Genomic DNA, 15816 nt, shown 5'->3' on the forward strand with positions numbered 1-15816 from the left:
CTAGCCACAGGAAGAAATGGGCCCCAGCTCCACCCCAGAACTAGCTGCCCCTGTTCCACATGCCGTCCCGTCCCAAGAGCCTCTCCCTACGACAGATGTGTCAGAAGGTCAACAGGGAGGAGCCAGTCCTCCCAGCTGGCCAGGTCTGAGCCTGCTGGACGCCAGGTAGGTAAAAACGATGTGGGAGCCTATGAAGCCCCACTCCTACCCCTAGGCTCACAGGCACTACTTGCTATCCACTGAGTGGACTCAAAGGAGGACAAGGGAGGTTGGGGTATCTGCTACCTCCCAGTGGTGTCAGTCGAGGATCCAGGGAAAGGGGAGTGTATCAGGACAGTGATGGCAGACGCCTGCTGCAGTAGAAATTTCAAATACGTTTCAGTCTCCTGGATAATACCCACCTGTCCGGGTTTCAATTAAAAATTACTCTTCATATCAAGAACCAGGAAAAGCTCAACTTGAATGAGAAAAGACCATCGATGGTGGCCAATATTCAGTTGACATGGATGTTGCAATTGTCTAACAAGGAAGCCATCATAAAAATCTTTTCATAATTACGAACGTCCTCAGAAAAAATGAAAAACCAAACTCTCAGCAGAGAAATAGAAGACATAAAGATGATCCAAAAGAAACTTTCAGAACTAAAAAATAATAGCTGAAGGAAACTCACTGGATGGGCTCAAGAACAAAGAGAGGAGGCGGAGGAACTGGTGGACTTAAAGACAGAAAGATGGAAGCCACCCATTTTAAAAAGGAGAAATAGAGAAAACCAACTTTTAAAAATTGAACATAGCCTCACAGATCTGGGGATCTGTGTCACTTGATTGTCACCAAGTGCCAGAAGGGGAAGGGAAGGACTGAAATAGTATGTGAAGACATAATTGCTGAAAATTACCCAAGTTTGGCAAAAAAAAAAAAAAAGGCAAAGAGAGCCTCAAAGAGAATACACTTAAAGAAATTCACAAGATACATCATAAACTTCTGAAAACTGAGGGCAAAGAAAGTAGGGAGAGAAAAGGACTCTTACCTAGAGGGCAAAAGGCAACTGCGACATTTCTCCTCAGCAGTCGCAATGGGAGGAAGTTTACAACGTGCCAACTGCGATGAGAAGGGAACTGAAAACTCAGAATTCTATATCCAGCAAAAATATCCTTCAGGACTGAAGAAGAAAACAAGCTTTCAAATGCATGAAAACAAAAACCTGTTGCCAACAGACCTACCTTAAAAGAATGTCTAAAAAACACTCTTGAAAAAGAAATTATTTTAAAAAATTGGAACATCAGGAAGGAACAAAGAAGAAAAAAAGCTAAAAAAAAATTTAAACTTGTAGGTAAATATAATGGACTTTTCTTGAGTTTCTAAAATGTTCAGTTCCTTAAAGGGGTCCAAGTTGGCTCATTTGTACCAGGTAGATGGCCTAGGGCAAGGCTGTTTTGGGAGGTATTTACATAAAGCTTCTAAGGGAGCCCCCACCCCACCCCAATCAGCCTCTCTTCGGGATGCTGCTCACCCAACCTGCTCAATTTGAATGTGGAGATGTGACCTTGGACTTTATGGTGTGATCCTGCGACTCTTATACACAGGAAGGTTTGAAAAGTCTTAAGATCTGAGTTGACTTTTGGCTAATACAAGGTCAAGCTCAGTCACTCCACTAACTTTGGAGTGAAGTGTTTTACAAAGTGTTCTGTAAGTTCCTAGGCTGAGCGATCTAGCCTTACAGGGTTACAATGAATTTCAGATTAAAAAAAAAAATCAATACTCCCCCTCCAATCAAATTCCCACACCTCCTCATCCTGTTTGGGGTTGTTCTAGGGAATGTGGGCTGGAGCCCAAGCAACCACAGAGGGCAGGGGTCTGTTATTCATCCATGCTTCAGTTTCTTCCGTGAAATGGGGGCAGCATCTGCCTTTCCAACCTCTTTGGGTCAAGTGAAAAACAAGGTGAGCTGTGCACCGGCTGGTAAAAGATTGATCTTACCCGCTGTGAATGTTCAAACTGAGTAAAGAGGCCGTGGCAAAGGGTCCTTTTTTCTTTGAAAGAGAATGTCTATGTTCTTCACTCACATTCCGAGGAGGAGAGCAGATTTTTTTTTTTTTTTAGAGAGAGAGAACTTTAATATTTATTATTTTTTAATTATCAGCGGACACAACATCTTTGTTTCTACGTGGTGCTGAGGATCGAACCCGGGCCGCACGCATGCCAGGCAAGCGTGCTACAGCTTAAGCCACATCCCCAGCCCAGGAGAGCAGATTAAAGTTACACAGGGTTTAATTCCCTGGCTCCTCCAGACTCCCGCTGAAGGGCAGCTCCAGTGTCTATAAACAGGCGAGGCCAGGTTTTGGAGGCTCTGTGATTACTGCAGGACCCCACCGAGGGGAACATACGCTTCTTACAGAGCCAATTCAAATCTCCAACCCATGCTCAAGGCTCTCCTTCACGAGCCATGTCCCCAGCGGTCACCTCCCTAAAGATGTAGCCTACGTCCAATCCTTTCCCACAAAATGGGGAACAGTGACACAAGACAGGCCTGTGGCAGGGGGGCTTGCTGGGCTGATATGCATGCGGAGGGAGAGATTTAGAAATTGCCACTCCTGGGAGTGAAAGCCTAAAAGAGGGAAGGAAAGGAAGGTTTAGCTTAAACTTGAAGACACAAGTCTCTCAGCCAGGCAAGCAGCTCTGGCGTCGCCTGAGTGTGTGCCACCATTGCCCAGGGCGATGGGACTGGCCTCTGGGCTTAGCAAAGGGCAGTATCCGCAGCGTCGCAGGCGCAGGTTGCGCTTCCGCAGAGCACAACCGGGTCGCGGGACCTGGAGTGCAAGGGTGCGTGGAGTGGCACCCCTGCAAGCTGCGCACGTGGGGTGGTGCGGGCCGGCGGGTTCCTCCCCACTGAAGTCATGGACTTGGCCGACTGCAGCGGGGCAGGCGCGCAAACGTGGCTTGGGCCAAAGCGCGGGGAGGGCGGGGGAGCGAGTGGCGCGCACAATGTGTTTCTTGTTAAGGACTCGCAGGCCGGGACCCTGGGTTTTGCTTTTGGTGCCGCATTACAATTTTAAGATGCAGCTTGATTCCGGACAAGCCCGCCCCTGTCGTTGGCTGCTGCGGATTCCCACGGACGCTGGTGGGCAGAGCTGGCGGCTTGGGCGCTGCACTCCCCGGGCACAACGGGCGGTGGCCAGGGGTCCGGGCGATGACCCGGGCTCCCCGCGGTGGCCAGACCCCCGCGACGCGCGCCTCCGGGCGGCGCAGACTCTGCGACGCCAGCCCCTCTCCCGCCAGCTCGCGGGCGGCCTGAGATTGTTTTCCAAGACCTTATCTCTCACTCGAGTTAATTTTCTTTTTTAATTTGGTGACCGGAACAAAAGGCACAGGAAAATCCTTTGTGAAAGCCAAACAGGACCACAAATCGGTGCACTTCACAGCATCTGTAACAAAATATTTTGCAGTACTGATAGTTAAATCGGCCCCTTCTCCAAACTTCCCAAACATTGCTTTCTTTGAACCGAGCTGAAAAGTGATCCCCCTAAAAGGGGATCAGACTGTTGTCACCAATTGGATTTGCTACGGCGTTTTACCTGGGGCTCTAGAGAGCTCTGGGCAAATAGGACCAAGGGGGAATCCTTTAAGGAATTAGGGCCAGGATCGTGGCAGGGCGGGGGAAGGAAGAGCTGTTAAGCCATTGTAGTAGCCGGAGCCCTTTGCTAATGCCATTTATTAGCTGTGTGCGACAAGAAGTGTAAGAGGTTAGGCAGGTCTTCAGAATACCCAAAGGGAGAAAAATAAACATCCTCTTGTTTGCTTTTCGTGGCTTTTCTCATTTTCCCCCCTTCGCGTTGCCCTTATGGAAGGCTGATTTAAACCCAAATTCGGTTATCTGGTTTCAGGGTAAAGGCTCCCTCTTGCCAAGGTATTAAATAAACAAGTAAAGCAAAAAACTCGAATCCTTATGCAATCCAGATGCTGTTTCCTCGAAAACCACAACAAACTCTGCGAAACCAGATAACAGGACAGGCCAGTTGTGCGTCGTCGTCCCCCCCCCCCCCGCTTTCCGTTTTTAGGGCCAGCAGAGGACATTTATGTTCAGGAACTCCTCTCCAGGACAGACGATAAATAATTGCTACCAACACTCTGAACTGCAGATGAGCACCCTTGAGGGATCCGGATGCCATAAACTGTCCGGGAATGTTGGCATCTGGTTCTTAAAATGGAACTTTCCCTGGAGATAAAGCCGGGACCGAGGAGGCGTCTGCAGGCTGACTCGAGAGCTTCTGGCCTCTAGATGCTCTCAGTCGAAAATGAAGCATTATAAAGGGGCTCAGTCTGGTCCCGGCTTTGTAGTGGTAATGAGGACGCAAATGCGGGCACGCTGAGGCTCCGAGGAGCCGAGGACGGGGGCTGCACATCCTCCCGCCTCCCCAGGGGCAGCGGGGGGCCTTCTGGAAAAGTCTAATGGTGTTTTTTTCTTTCTTTCTTTCGTAACCTCCCAGTATTCCAAAGAGGAAGGCAGTAGGACAGTGGGGGGCGGGGTGGGGGTCCTTCAAAGGTATTTTTAGGAGTCCGGGATCAAAGCCATCCCGGCAAAGACCGAGAAGAACCAGAGGGAGAAATCAATCTCGCCCAGAGCTGAGACAGTGACCTTCTTCCCATCCACCCTTCCCTCGTGCCGGACCCACCCGGAAAGCCTCGGTTGCAAAAACAAATGAAATAAAGCAAAACCTTTTGCTTTGGCAACCTCTAAGCCACATTACGCCTCCTTTTGCGAAAGGACGATTCTTTCTTCTCCCTCTCCCGGTTTCCCCTCGCCCCGCCCGCCTGCCTTTTCTTTTCTCTCGGCCCTCCTTCCTTCCCCCAAATCACTCGAAACTTAAGACGTGCGCAGGCTGCAGGTGCGCGCGGGCCGGCGGCCGGGCCGGGCGAGCCGAGGACGCCCGGGCCTCGCAGGCATTGATCAGCTGGGCGCGCGCGCTGAGTGACGGCGCGGTTGCCATGGCAGCCGCCTGAGCGGCGCCGCGAGGACAAGGCGGCAGGGCGGCGTGAATGGGCGGCGTCACGCGCCTGGCGCCAGAGAGTCTGCTCCGGGGCTCCGGCTCCGGCCCCTCCGCGGCCTGGCCCGCGCGCCGCCGCCGCCGCCGCCGCTGCCAATTCATCACCTGTCAGGGATCACTCGGGGGGTCACGGGCGGAATGGACACAGCTGTGAGAACAAAACCGGGGAAGAAAGGCGAGGCTCCCCATTGCGCCAGATGTGCAGAGAGGACCTTGAAACTCGCCCCCGCCCCGCCGGCTCCTCCGCCCCCGTGGCATCACGCGGGGACCCTAGCCAGGGCGGCCGGGCCGCGGCGGCCCAGAGCTGCTTCTGATTACCGCCAGCGGCCTGGACGCGGCGGGGGCGCCGGCGGGGCCTGGAACGGAGGCTGAGTGAGGGAGCAAGCCCGGGACCCAGCTCAGGGAACTTCCAGAGCAGGTCTGTAGCTTTAAATGGGGGGTGACCCCGTGGGTAAGCCGGGGGGGTGGGGGCAGCCTCGCCACCCCCCGCCGGAAGCCCTTCACACCTTCCCACCACCCACGGATCCAGCCCTTCCTGCAGCTGGGTCCTTCTCGCAGCTGGGACCATTTGAACTTTAGAGCCCTCAAATGCAAACCCACATAGACACCAATTGGCAAGTTTTTTCATGCCTTTTTAAGCCACCCCGAAAGTGCTTCAACCCGCTTTCCCCACGAAAACATAATCTTAAAGGTTGATTTCGTCTTGGGCTTGCTGAGATAGACATACTCTCATTCAGGCATTTTTCAATCATTAACTTATACAGCTTCATAATCCCCTGAAAATGATCTTTAAATGAATGTTAAACTGGGTAGCATGCCAATAAAATCGAATTCAACACAGCCGAGCAGACTGGACTCCGACATGGCAGCTAAAGAAAGAAACACCAGAAAACTTTCACCATATTTAGCAATTTTACTACATCAGGGTACAAAAATGATCATGGGAGAAGGCACTGCCTGAATCAACTCTGCAAGTGCGTAAAGTAATACCGCACAATGCTCATTACCATCAGCCCAGAGCCTCACTGTTGGGATAATGAGGCTGGCACGGATGTTAACATACGGTGTCCTTGGAAAAAGCTAGGAATGCGTCAGTATCGCGGAGCTGCAATGTCCAAGAATCATAAGTAATAATTTGAGAATCCCAAAGATGTTTGTTTACATTGGCTATTATTGTAAAATAGTCAAAGTATAACATCATGAACCAAAATAGTGTCAAAACAAAATCTGTTCCACTGTGGCACGTATGTGACAGAAACACATGCACACAAAGTACATCAAAAGGCTCGAACTGTGGGGGGACTCGGGTAGTAAATCACTTCCAGACTTAATATCAGAGGCAACGTTAATCGAACGCTGTCAGGAACAGAATTGCAGGCTAGGCTTTCAGGGCCTCGTGAAGGCACTCAGCAGATCTCTCCGTGGGTAGGAATCCTCCACCTTCATCCTCCAAAGTGAGGTGGCCACCAAATCTGCCTCCCAAGAAAGAAGCCCTGGGGCACATGGCTGTCACGTGGAGGTCAGAGACCGCCTGGCCCACCAGCTGAGGAATTAATCATTAATTGAAGGAAGAAATACCGTTTCCCTATTATTGGGCTTTGCTTCTAGTCGCCAGTTCAGCCTCTTCCTCTTTCTGAAATGCAGAGGACAGGGAGATTGAAACAAAAAGTAAGCAAGAAACAAATATTACGTTTTCTGGGGGTTTCTAGTTTATTGTTTTCTAGAGGAATATGATTTTTGTGGTCCTGAGTTGAGCTAGAATTATGTGTGAATTAAAATATTTGAATCAATAGTATGAACATTTTTAATTGGACTGAAAGACTATGTTTTTAAGGATTTACAGCCAAACGAATCAACCCTGAAAACCCATCTAGTACCAGTACTCAAAAGATTTCAATCCTCATAATAACATAATTTTCTTTAAAAATAAGTGTTAAGAAGTCAGTGGGCTAAAGGCCACCTATCAGGGCCTTGTGAAATCTCCAAGGGTGAAAGGTTTCTTGGGGCACACCCCAGAGTTTTAGAAATACTGTAGGTGCTGGAATGTGACACCAGGAATCACCGCATGTGCATAATTAATCACATTACTTTGCCACCTACACTGAAGGGCATAGACCCACAGCCTTTCAAGGGCAGTGTATGTAAATGTACTTTCAATATGCAAATTCTGCTAATGATTTCCGATTAATAGGATCGTTATAATAGTCTTGCCTCGTTCTTGGGGGAAAAAAAAAAAACCTGTAAGTATCAAGCCCCTCACAGCTCCTCAGAGGTCAGGGCAAGGTTAGGCTTGGTTTCCAATAAGTACTCATTTTACTGAGTTTCCAATAGTGCTTACCCAGTTGCTCCAGCTTGCAAAATCCCACACTAAACCCGTCCTTTAATGTATGCATGGGTGTTTTTTCTTAAACATAGCTTTCCTCATCCTAAAAGACGGAACTCACCCTACAAATGTGACTTTTCAGTGGCACACTTATTTGAATTTTCTCTTTTTGAACTGCTTGCAGTCTTTCTCGGGACGTTATCCCGTGGGCTGCAGTGAACGGTGACTTTAACCCAGGCTGTGCTGAACTTGCCCTAGTCGTTACGACTTTAGGCTGCTGAAATCTCCAAGGTGTGAAAGGCTTCCAGGGGCACACCCCGGAGCGAGCGTCCAGTCGGGCATTTGGAAGGAGAATGACGGGCGCCGTTCCGAGCCCGGGGTTTACAGTACTCTATTTACCAGCCCAGCTGGGCTCGCGCCCGCCCCGCCCACCCCGCGGGGATTGGCTGCGAACGCGGAAGGACCGAGCGCTCGCCCCGCGCCCGCGCCCGCCAATGGGAGCGCTCGCTCAGCCTGATGGACTCGCCGCCTTCCGCCAATGGAGACGAAGGGAAGACCGAGCGTGTGGCCCCGGCGAGGGCGGATAAAAGCCGCCCCGCCGGGCTCGCGCTTCATTCTGAGCAGATCCTGGTGCCGAGCGCAGCCGGCTCAGCAGGCGGAGGCGGCCTGAGCTCCAGGGCAGCCCGCTCCCTCCCGGTCTCTCCTTCCACTGCGGTCAGCATGAAAGCCTTCAGTCCGGTGAGGTCCGTTAGGAAAAACAGTCTGTCAGACCACAGCCTGGGCATCTCCCGGAGCAAAACCCCGGTGGACGACCCGATGAGCCTGCTGTACAACATGAACGACTGTTACTCCAAGCTCAAGGAGCTGGTGCCCAGCATCCCCCAGAACAAGAAGGTGAGCAAGATGGAAATCCTGCAGCACGTCATCGACTACATCTTGGACCTGCAGATCGCCCTGGACTCGCACCCCACCATTGTTAGCCTGCACCACCAGAGACCCGGACAGAACCAGGCGTCCAGGACGCCGCTGACCACCCTAAACACGGACATCAGCATCCTATCCTTGCAGGTAAGACTGCCCCTGATGCCCTCTCTCTGCCGCCCCACACTCCAGCGATCGTCAGGGCTGTCACTAGTCGGTCCATTGTCAAGACCGTGACTTACACATGAGCTAATTAACTTTATTTTCTCAAAAATTGCTCTAGATCGAGCCGTGTGTGAAATCGCTAATAAGTTCTGACATGTTAATGCATGAGTCTGAATTGTAGCATAAACGTGTTTAAGGGAACTTGCTGCTCTGTGGAGTACTTAAATTATAATAATTTTAATGCGAGATCCTTTCTCCTTAAGATTGTCTAACCTCGTGCCTTTTTATCCTTTTCCTCTCCAGGCTTCTGAATTCCCTTCTGAGTTAATGTCAAATGACAGCAAAGCACTCTGTGGCTGAATAAATGGTGAGTGTTGCTTGTGCCTCTTAATGTGTGTGTGTGTGTGTGTGTGTGTGTGTGTTGTGTGCTCGCACAAGTGCATACGTTTTTTGTAATTTGCTTGGGCCATGTTGCTTGTGTATCTGTAAAATGTTTGATTTACTAAACCCATGCTTATTTCGCTGTGTGAAGGGCACTACCTTTTCTCGCCAGATGTGAAGGGGCTTGTCACTCTGCTTCCTCAAGATCACAGAACATTTTCCTTAGAAAAGAAAAGAAAAAAAATGATGCCAGTTGCTTACCTTGGCGGTGGCTAAGGAGTGTGTATTGGCTTTTGTAGCGAATGCAATGCCCTGGTTCTTCCCACTATTCTCCAGTACTATGAGGTACTAACCTCCACTGTAATTAATCTTATCGCCACAAATTCCTTAGTGATCCTCCTTCCCTAAAACTGCAGTTCTCTGGGATTCTCTGGACTAGCTGAGGACTGCTACCCTATGCCTTAGCCCCTTTGCTTTGGGATTGCAGACTTCCCTATCTGTTAACTAAAGGGCTGTTTTCAATCAAATAATTGTTACAAGAAGCAGACTGGCGCCTGTGAGCACTGCTGTTGGAGATCCAAATAGGAGATTGGGTTGGGAAGTTTTTCCCTTGAGTCTCTGCTATTTTCATGTTTAATTTGTGCTGTCTTGAGGCCGAGTGTGTGTGTTGCATCTGGACGCCAGGGTTTGCCCAATTTCCCAGTGTTTGGTTAAATGTTCAAACTGTGGCTTCCTCGGCGCCAGTCTGCCGGCCTCTGCCCTTGGGTTACATTCTCCTAAACATGCCTTTCTCTCCCGATCTTTTGCAGGTGTTCATGACTTTTTTTTTCTTTTTATTTTTTTCTTTTTGCACAACAGCAACAACAAATCCACAGGATCTTTTAAGGCGCTGAACTTATTTTTCAACCATTTCACCAGGAGGACAAATTGAATGGACCTTTTTAAAAAGAAAAACAAATGGAAGGAAAACTAAGAATGATCATCTTCCCAGGGTGTTCTCTGTCCTGGACTGTGATACTCGTTATTTATGAAAAAGACTTTTAAATGCCCTTTCTGCAGTTGGAAGGTTTTCTTTATATACTATTCCCACCATGGGGAGCGAAAACGTTAAAATCACAAGGAATTGCCTAATCTAAGCAGACTTTGCCTTTTTTCAAAGGTGGAGCGTGAATACCAGAAGGAGTCAGTATTCAGTTACTTAAATGAAGTCTTTTGGTCAGAAATTACGTTTTTGACGCAAGCCTACTGAATGCTGTGTATATATTTATACATAAATATATATATATTGAGTGAAACCTTGTGAACTCTTTAATTAGAGTTTTCTTGTATAGTGGCAGAGATGTATATTTCTGCATTAAAAGTGTAATGATGTACTTATTCATGCTAAACTTTTTATAAAAGTTTAGTTGTAAACTTAACCCTTTTATACAAAATAAATCAAGTGTGTTTATTGAATGGTGATTGCCTGCTTTATTTCAGAGGACCAGTGCTTTGATTTTTATTATGCTATGTTATAACTGAACCCAAATAAATACAAGTTCAAATTTATGTAGACTGTATTACGATTATAATAAAATGTGTCTGAAGTCAATACCTGAATTCCGGATTGTTTTTAAGGTCTCTTGCTCTGTCCGTGGCTGTTCTCACTCATCATTTGATGGAACCCCTCTTCCTCTGCTGCTCACACCTCGGGACTTGTGTGCAGAGAATGTCCTTATCACATGTGCGATCAGTTACAGCACCTTGGAGCAAAGGATTGCTGCTACTGTTTAGCGGTACACCCGAAAGTTTTCAGTTAGTCCTCAAGGGACAACTTGATTCTGTGCTGTGGGGCAGAATTTAAGAATGAGTTGTGAGCTGTGGCTCCTACGGGTTAGGTCACCCAAATGTGGGATCTAGGGAGACAGTAGGTGTGAAGGCCCCTGGGAATAGGTGAAAGTGCTCCTTCCTCCGAAAGCATCCTCTCCGGAATTCTGGGTCTCACTGTTTGCCCGTGGGAATTCGGCTGCACCCCGGCCGGCCCTGCAGTCAGCAGCCTCCTTGGGCCTCCCCTGGTCCTCTACCTGTAGCTCACCCAGGCTGGGTCGGCTTCTTTCCCAGACTGACAACTTAGAGCGCCCTTCACCCTTCGCTGCCGCCCTGGACTGTAACGGAAGGAGGATGGGGGAGAGAGGCTGTCCAAGTCAGGGAAGTGGACCACGGCTGTTCCCTCCCCCCTGGGTGGCGACATTGGGACCCTGCCTTCGAGTGTGTCTGAAACTCTGGTAGGTGATCGGAGCCCACGTGTTTGTTCCGTCCCGCGGTGAAACGACTGGGGGGGGGTCTGGAAGGCTGGTGCGAGGAGGACCGACCTGGGGAAGGAAGCGGCGGGTCCGGGGCGGGGGTGTACGAGTCTCACCTGGAGCCACTTTCTCGCCCGAGCAGGTGTTTGGGTGGCGCCACCGAGTCTACCCGGCGGCGTTGGCGTTTCCTGGCCCCTGACACCGAATCCATCACTGCGGGGGAGGGGAGCGGCGGCCAGGGCCTCGCCGCGCTCGGGACCGGCCCGGGACCGGCCGGCTGCGGGCCACCGGGGCTCGGACCCCGCGCCCAACCGCCCCGCGGGGTGATCGGGGTGATCGTGGTTGGCAGTCCCACCGCACCTGGGCAGCGGGGCCAGGGCCGATGTCGGCCGCCCTCTAGACCGGTCACCTGCGGTCCCGCCACCTGTCGCCAGCTGCAGGCCCAGCACAACCCGCCACGCTGCGCGCTGGGGCCCTGCGGGACGGGGGCAAGAACTGCTCAAACAGGTCGCTGCCGGGCCCCTTGTCCTTTCCTCCAGACGCCAGCCCCTGGTCGCCCCCGACCTCGGGGACCCGCGCATAGTCGGCTCGAACCCATGGAGTCAGTCCTCGGCCGGGAGCCTAGAAGGCGGGGCCGCGGGGCCGCGGGGCCGCGGGGCGGGGCGGGCGCCGGACACAGTTTGCAGCGCTTGGACCACGACCTAGAGTTGCGCAGCCCAGGACAAGCGGCACCTTTCGGGGGCACTTTCCTACGCGGAGCTCGCACGCCCTTCCAGGGTCGCTCAGTGGAGGCCGGGCGCCACCTGCTGGCCGGCGTGAGGACCGCGGCTCGCCGCTCTGTCCTGGTGGGCCTGGGGCCTGGGCGCTGCGACCCAGGAACGTGGCGGGGCGAGCGCCAGGGCAATGCAACTTCCAAAACTGACACGGTCACGGAAGGTCGCGTCTCTAGCGCGTGGACAGTCATTTCCACCTGCCGCTCTCATCTTTTTACCACCTCAGCACCGGGGTGGGACCCCCTTCGAAAATTCACACCCACTAGTGACACTAGATGCTGTCCTGGATGCTGGGCCTGAAAGAGATGGACATTGGAGCGTGGGGGTAGATAAACTGTGTGGTCAGAAGAAGGCAGGCCAGGTCGCTTTCCCTTCTCTCCCCCTAAGTTTGTATCTAATCTTTTTTCTCAGTTTTTGCATGACATTCACCAGAACCTCCAATGTTTGTCATTGGAATGGGGGTGAGCGGGCACCCTTTTCTTATTCTGAATCTTAATGAAAATATGTCAGTTTTTCTCCTCCGTGTGGGGAAAAACATACATTTGTTTACTGAATTTGGGGAGAACCCTTCAATTGCTAGGTTGGTTTGGGGTTGAGAATTTTACATTATAATTTGAGGGTGAATTTAGTAAAATTATTTTACTGCATTTGTCAATATTACTTTTCTCTGGTAGATTACACTGATTTTTCTGCTGCTAAGACATTTCTGAAAGAATTCCTACTTGAACATGATGTAGTATTACTTTTTATGTCCATTTTGGATTCTATTCCAATTATTTTATATGAATTTTAGAAATGAACTGATTTATTTTCTTGAACTGTCCTTATCTGGATTTAGAATGAAAATCACACTAACCTCAAAGAATAAATGTATAAGTCAGTTTACATTTGTTTTTAGTTTTTGAAGCCATGGCTAACTCCTTAGAAGTAAGCAGACGTGCAGTCTCTTCATTTTATAGAAACTGTACTCAGATATACAGTGAGGGATCCATTGCACACAGCCACGGGTAGTAGACAAACTAACTCAGTTCCCAGCTGTTTCCAGAATGTAGGAGGAGTTTCCACATACAGGGCAAAGATGTGGAATCTTATAGAAAACAGTACTCTTGTCAATAGCCAGCTGCTTTGTGAGAGCTTTTGAAACTCAAGGATAGTCATGTATGGGCCCTCCACAGTTAGGGGCACAGCCCTGGACTATCCAAATCTCCTTTAGCTTGACCCACCACACATTATTCCAGTTGCTGATGGATTTGGATGTCTTTCTGGATGAAAGATGCCTGGACTTCACCTGGACCTTGGATGTCTTTGTTTCATCATAAAGAAAATTTTGGCCAAAGGAAACAAGATAAACTGAGAAGACAAGCAGCAGGCATTTGGTTTAGTGCCAACCACTGAAGTAGGCACATGGACAGTACCACCCAGGGTTGCAAGAGGAAGGGGTTTTCCAGAGGATACACATAAAGAGACAAAAGAGAGTCATGAGTGAGCAGAGTGCACAGACTTTGTGGCAGTCCTGGGCGTAGGATGCTGCACTCAGTAAACGGGGACTTTGGCAAACAGGAATCAGGGTCAAGATTTTTCCACCTTGTGGAACAGGGATTCGAACTGAGACCACCACCAACAGGAGCTCTGAAGGTCTGAGATCCCAGTTATAGACTAGGAGGAAAAACCTCACCCACAGGAAGATGGTAAGAATTCCATATCCTGAGCTCAGGGTAGGAACAAAAAGGCCGCTTTTCAAATTTATAACCATAGATCTGCCCTTATGGTGGATGGAGATGCAAATATATACTACTTACCGGTTTAGAGAAATTCCACGGATGGTAAATTAACATAAAAATGGGTTTCTGACTGGTGATAACCTGAGGGTGCCTGACAAAGCTCCCTGGAGAGAAATGTCCTCACTCCAGGCCACACAGAATGCTCTCGGTCAACAGCTGAGGGACAATGATTTACAATTCAAAACCTAACAGACAATGGAAACAAGTTACTGTATAAGAGAATAGGACAGACAGCAGAATACATCAGACACTAGAAAGGCAATTTGTCAATCAATGGAAGGGTAACTGATGTGATACAGCAATCTGTATACGGGGTAAAATTGGGAGTTCATAACCCACTTGAATCAAACTGTGAAATATGATGTATTAAGAACTATGTAGGGGCTGGAGATGTGGCTCAGCGGTGGCGCGCTCGCCTGGCGTGCGTGCGGCCCGGGTTCGATCCTCAGCACCACATGCCAACGGGGATGTTGTGTCCGCCGAGAACTGAAAAATAGATATTAAAATTTCTCTCTCTCTGTCTCTCCTCTCTCACTCTCTCTTTAAAAAAGAAAAAAAAAAAAAAAGAACTATGTAATGTTTTGAACGACCAACAATAAAAAAAAAAGAGAATTAGTAGATACAATGGAGAGAAAGATTAGAAGTCAAAGAACTACAAAGACTCTAAGAGCAACAAAAATGAGTAGAGAAATTAAACAAAACATAAGAAGGTCACAAGGTACTATGTAAAAAGAATAGGAAGATTTGGAAATGAATAAAGTAGAAGTGATATAATTCTTGAAATTAAAAATTCAATGAAAATGTTTAAACTGCTTGCATAGCGTGGGTGAGGCACTGAGTTTGATCCTCAGCATGACATAAAAATAAATAAAATAAAGGTATTGTGTCCATCTACAACTATTTAAAAAAGCTTAAAAACTACTGAAGAGAAAATTAATGAACTGGAAAAGGCTTCTGAGAAAATTACCCAGAATACAGCACAGAAAAATAACAGAAAGTTATCACATGTAAGAGGTCAAAGAGAGAGGCACAAAGGATATGAAGAGGAGGTCTAACACATGAGGCAGATTTTGCCCAAGGTCTCAGCAACAGAAGGGCGTTCATCACAGCTAGCAACTTGATCGCTGGACACTCCGCTCTTAAAAGCTCTTAGTCAAGCTAATATTCCACAGCAAGACCACCCAAGTCCAACTGCACAATTAACAATTGGCAAGAAGTAGTAAGAGTGCATAGACAAAGTCATGCAGTAGCCTTTATAAATACAAAATAAATACAAAATAAAAGAGTCAACTTCACTCATAAGATGACTATAAATGGTAATAACAGGAAATATCAGTTCTTACCTAACACAGAGACAGAAGTCCAAATTTTGACAAGATACTGCTGACAAACCTAGAGAAAACAATCTCCAATATTGTTTTAAATATATATATATATATATATATATATATATATATATATATATATATATATATAGTTGTTGATGTGACTTTATTTATTTATTTAAATGCAATGCTGAGAATTGAACCCAGTGCCTCATACCTGCTAGGCAAGCGCTCTACCACTGAGCCACAACCCCAGCCTTCCAATATTGCTAATGGCACATTGCACAACCAATATGCAGAAGAATGTGATATCTAGCAAAATCACATAGGCACTTATTAATTAACCCAGCTGCCTAGGAATCTACCCCAAAGTTACATTTGTAAAAATATGAAATAAAGCATGCACTGGGTTGACAGATTTGGCATCATGGGAAGCTCTCAAGGGCTGTGGATGTGGCTCAGTGGTAAAGTGCCCCTGAGTTCAATTCCCAGCACAAAACAAACAAAAAACCTAACTATTGGTGACAACCCCATTGTTCACCCGTAGGGACTGGTTGAAAAATCTATGGTATGTCCTCCATGATGATATACTTTTAAAAATATCCTTCTACACTGTTACTGGGTTTGTAGAATGTAATGTCAAGGGACAAGGGACGGGGGTGGGGGGGTGACATAATGAAACAACGGGGCTTTTATAAGGAGATGATTACTTGAACCCACTGATAAGCACTAATGATACAAACATCCTGATGCAATTCTGTGGAGTTCACCTTCTGTGATACACGTAGTCTTAGGAAAAAGAAAAGAGTAATAACTCACTTTG

General features: G+C 48.4%; 1 protein-coding gene across 2 annotated transcripts; it reads left to right on the forward strand.

The window, feature by feature from the left end:
- The first annotated feature begins 7997 nt into the window (after positions 1–7997).
- Positions 7998–10392, forward strand: Id2 (inhibitor of DNA binding 2). 2 transcript variants are annotated; one of them, XM_026398138.2, is made up of 3 exons: positions 7998–8433; positions 8755–8818; positions 9642–10392. In XM_026398138.2, the coding sequence occupies exons 1-2, from the start codon at positions 8086–8088 to the stop codon at positions 8809–8811; spliced, it is 405 nt and encodes a 134-aa protein (XP_026253923.1). In that variant the 5' UTR covers positions 7998–8085; the 3' UTR covers positions 8812–8818; positions 9642–10392. The 2 variants fall into 2 exon arrangements, with proteins under 2 accessions (XP_026253923.1, XP_026253994.1); XM_026398209.2 differs by having other exon boundaries at positions 9691–10392.
- The last annotated feature ends 5424 nt before the right edge of the window (positions 10393–15816 follow it).

Source organism: Urocitellus parryii, chromosome 12 (genome assembly GCF_045843805.1).
Source record: "Urocitellus parryii isolate mUroPar1 chromosome 12, mUroPar1.hap1, whole genome shotgun sequence".
NCBI lineage: Eukaryota > Metazoa > Chordata > Mammalia > Rodentia > Sciuridae > Urocitellus > Urocitellus parryii.

Coding starts and splice junctions, on each gene's coding strand:
- Id2 (XM_026398138.2), top strand. CDS start 8,086: ATGAAAGCCTTCAGTCCGGTGAGGTCCGTTAGGAAAAACAGTCTGTCA. Junction 8,434..8,754: donor TCAGCATCCTATCCTTGCAG/GTAAGACTGCCC, acceptor TTTCCTCTCCAG/GCTTCTGAATTCCCTTCTGA.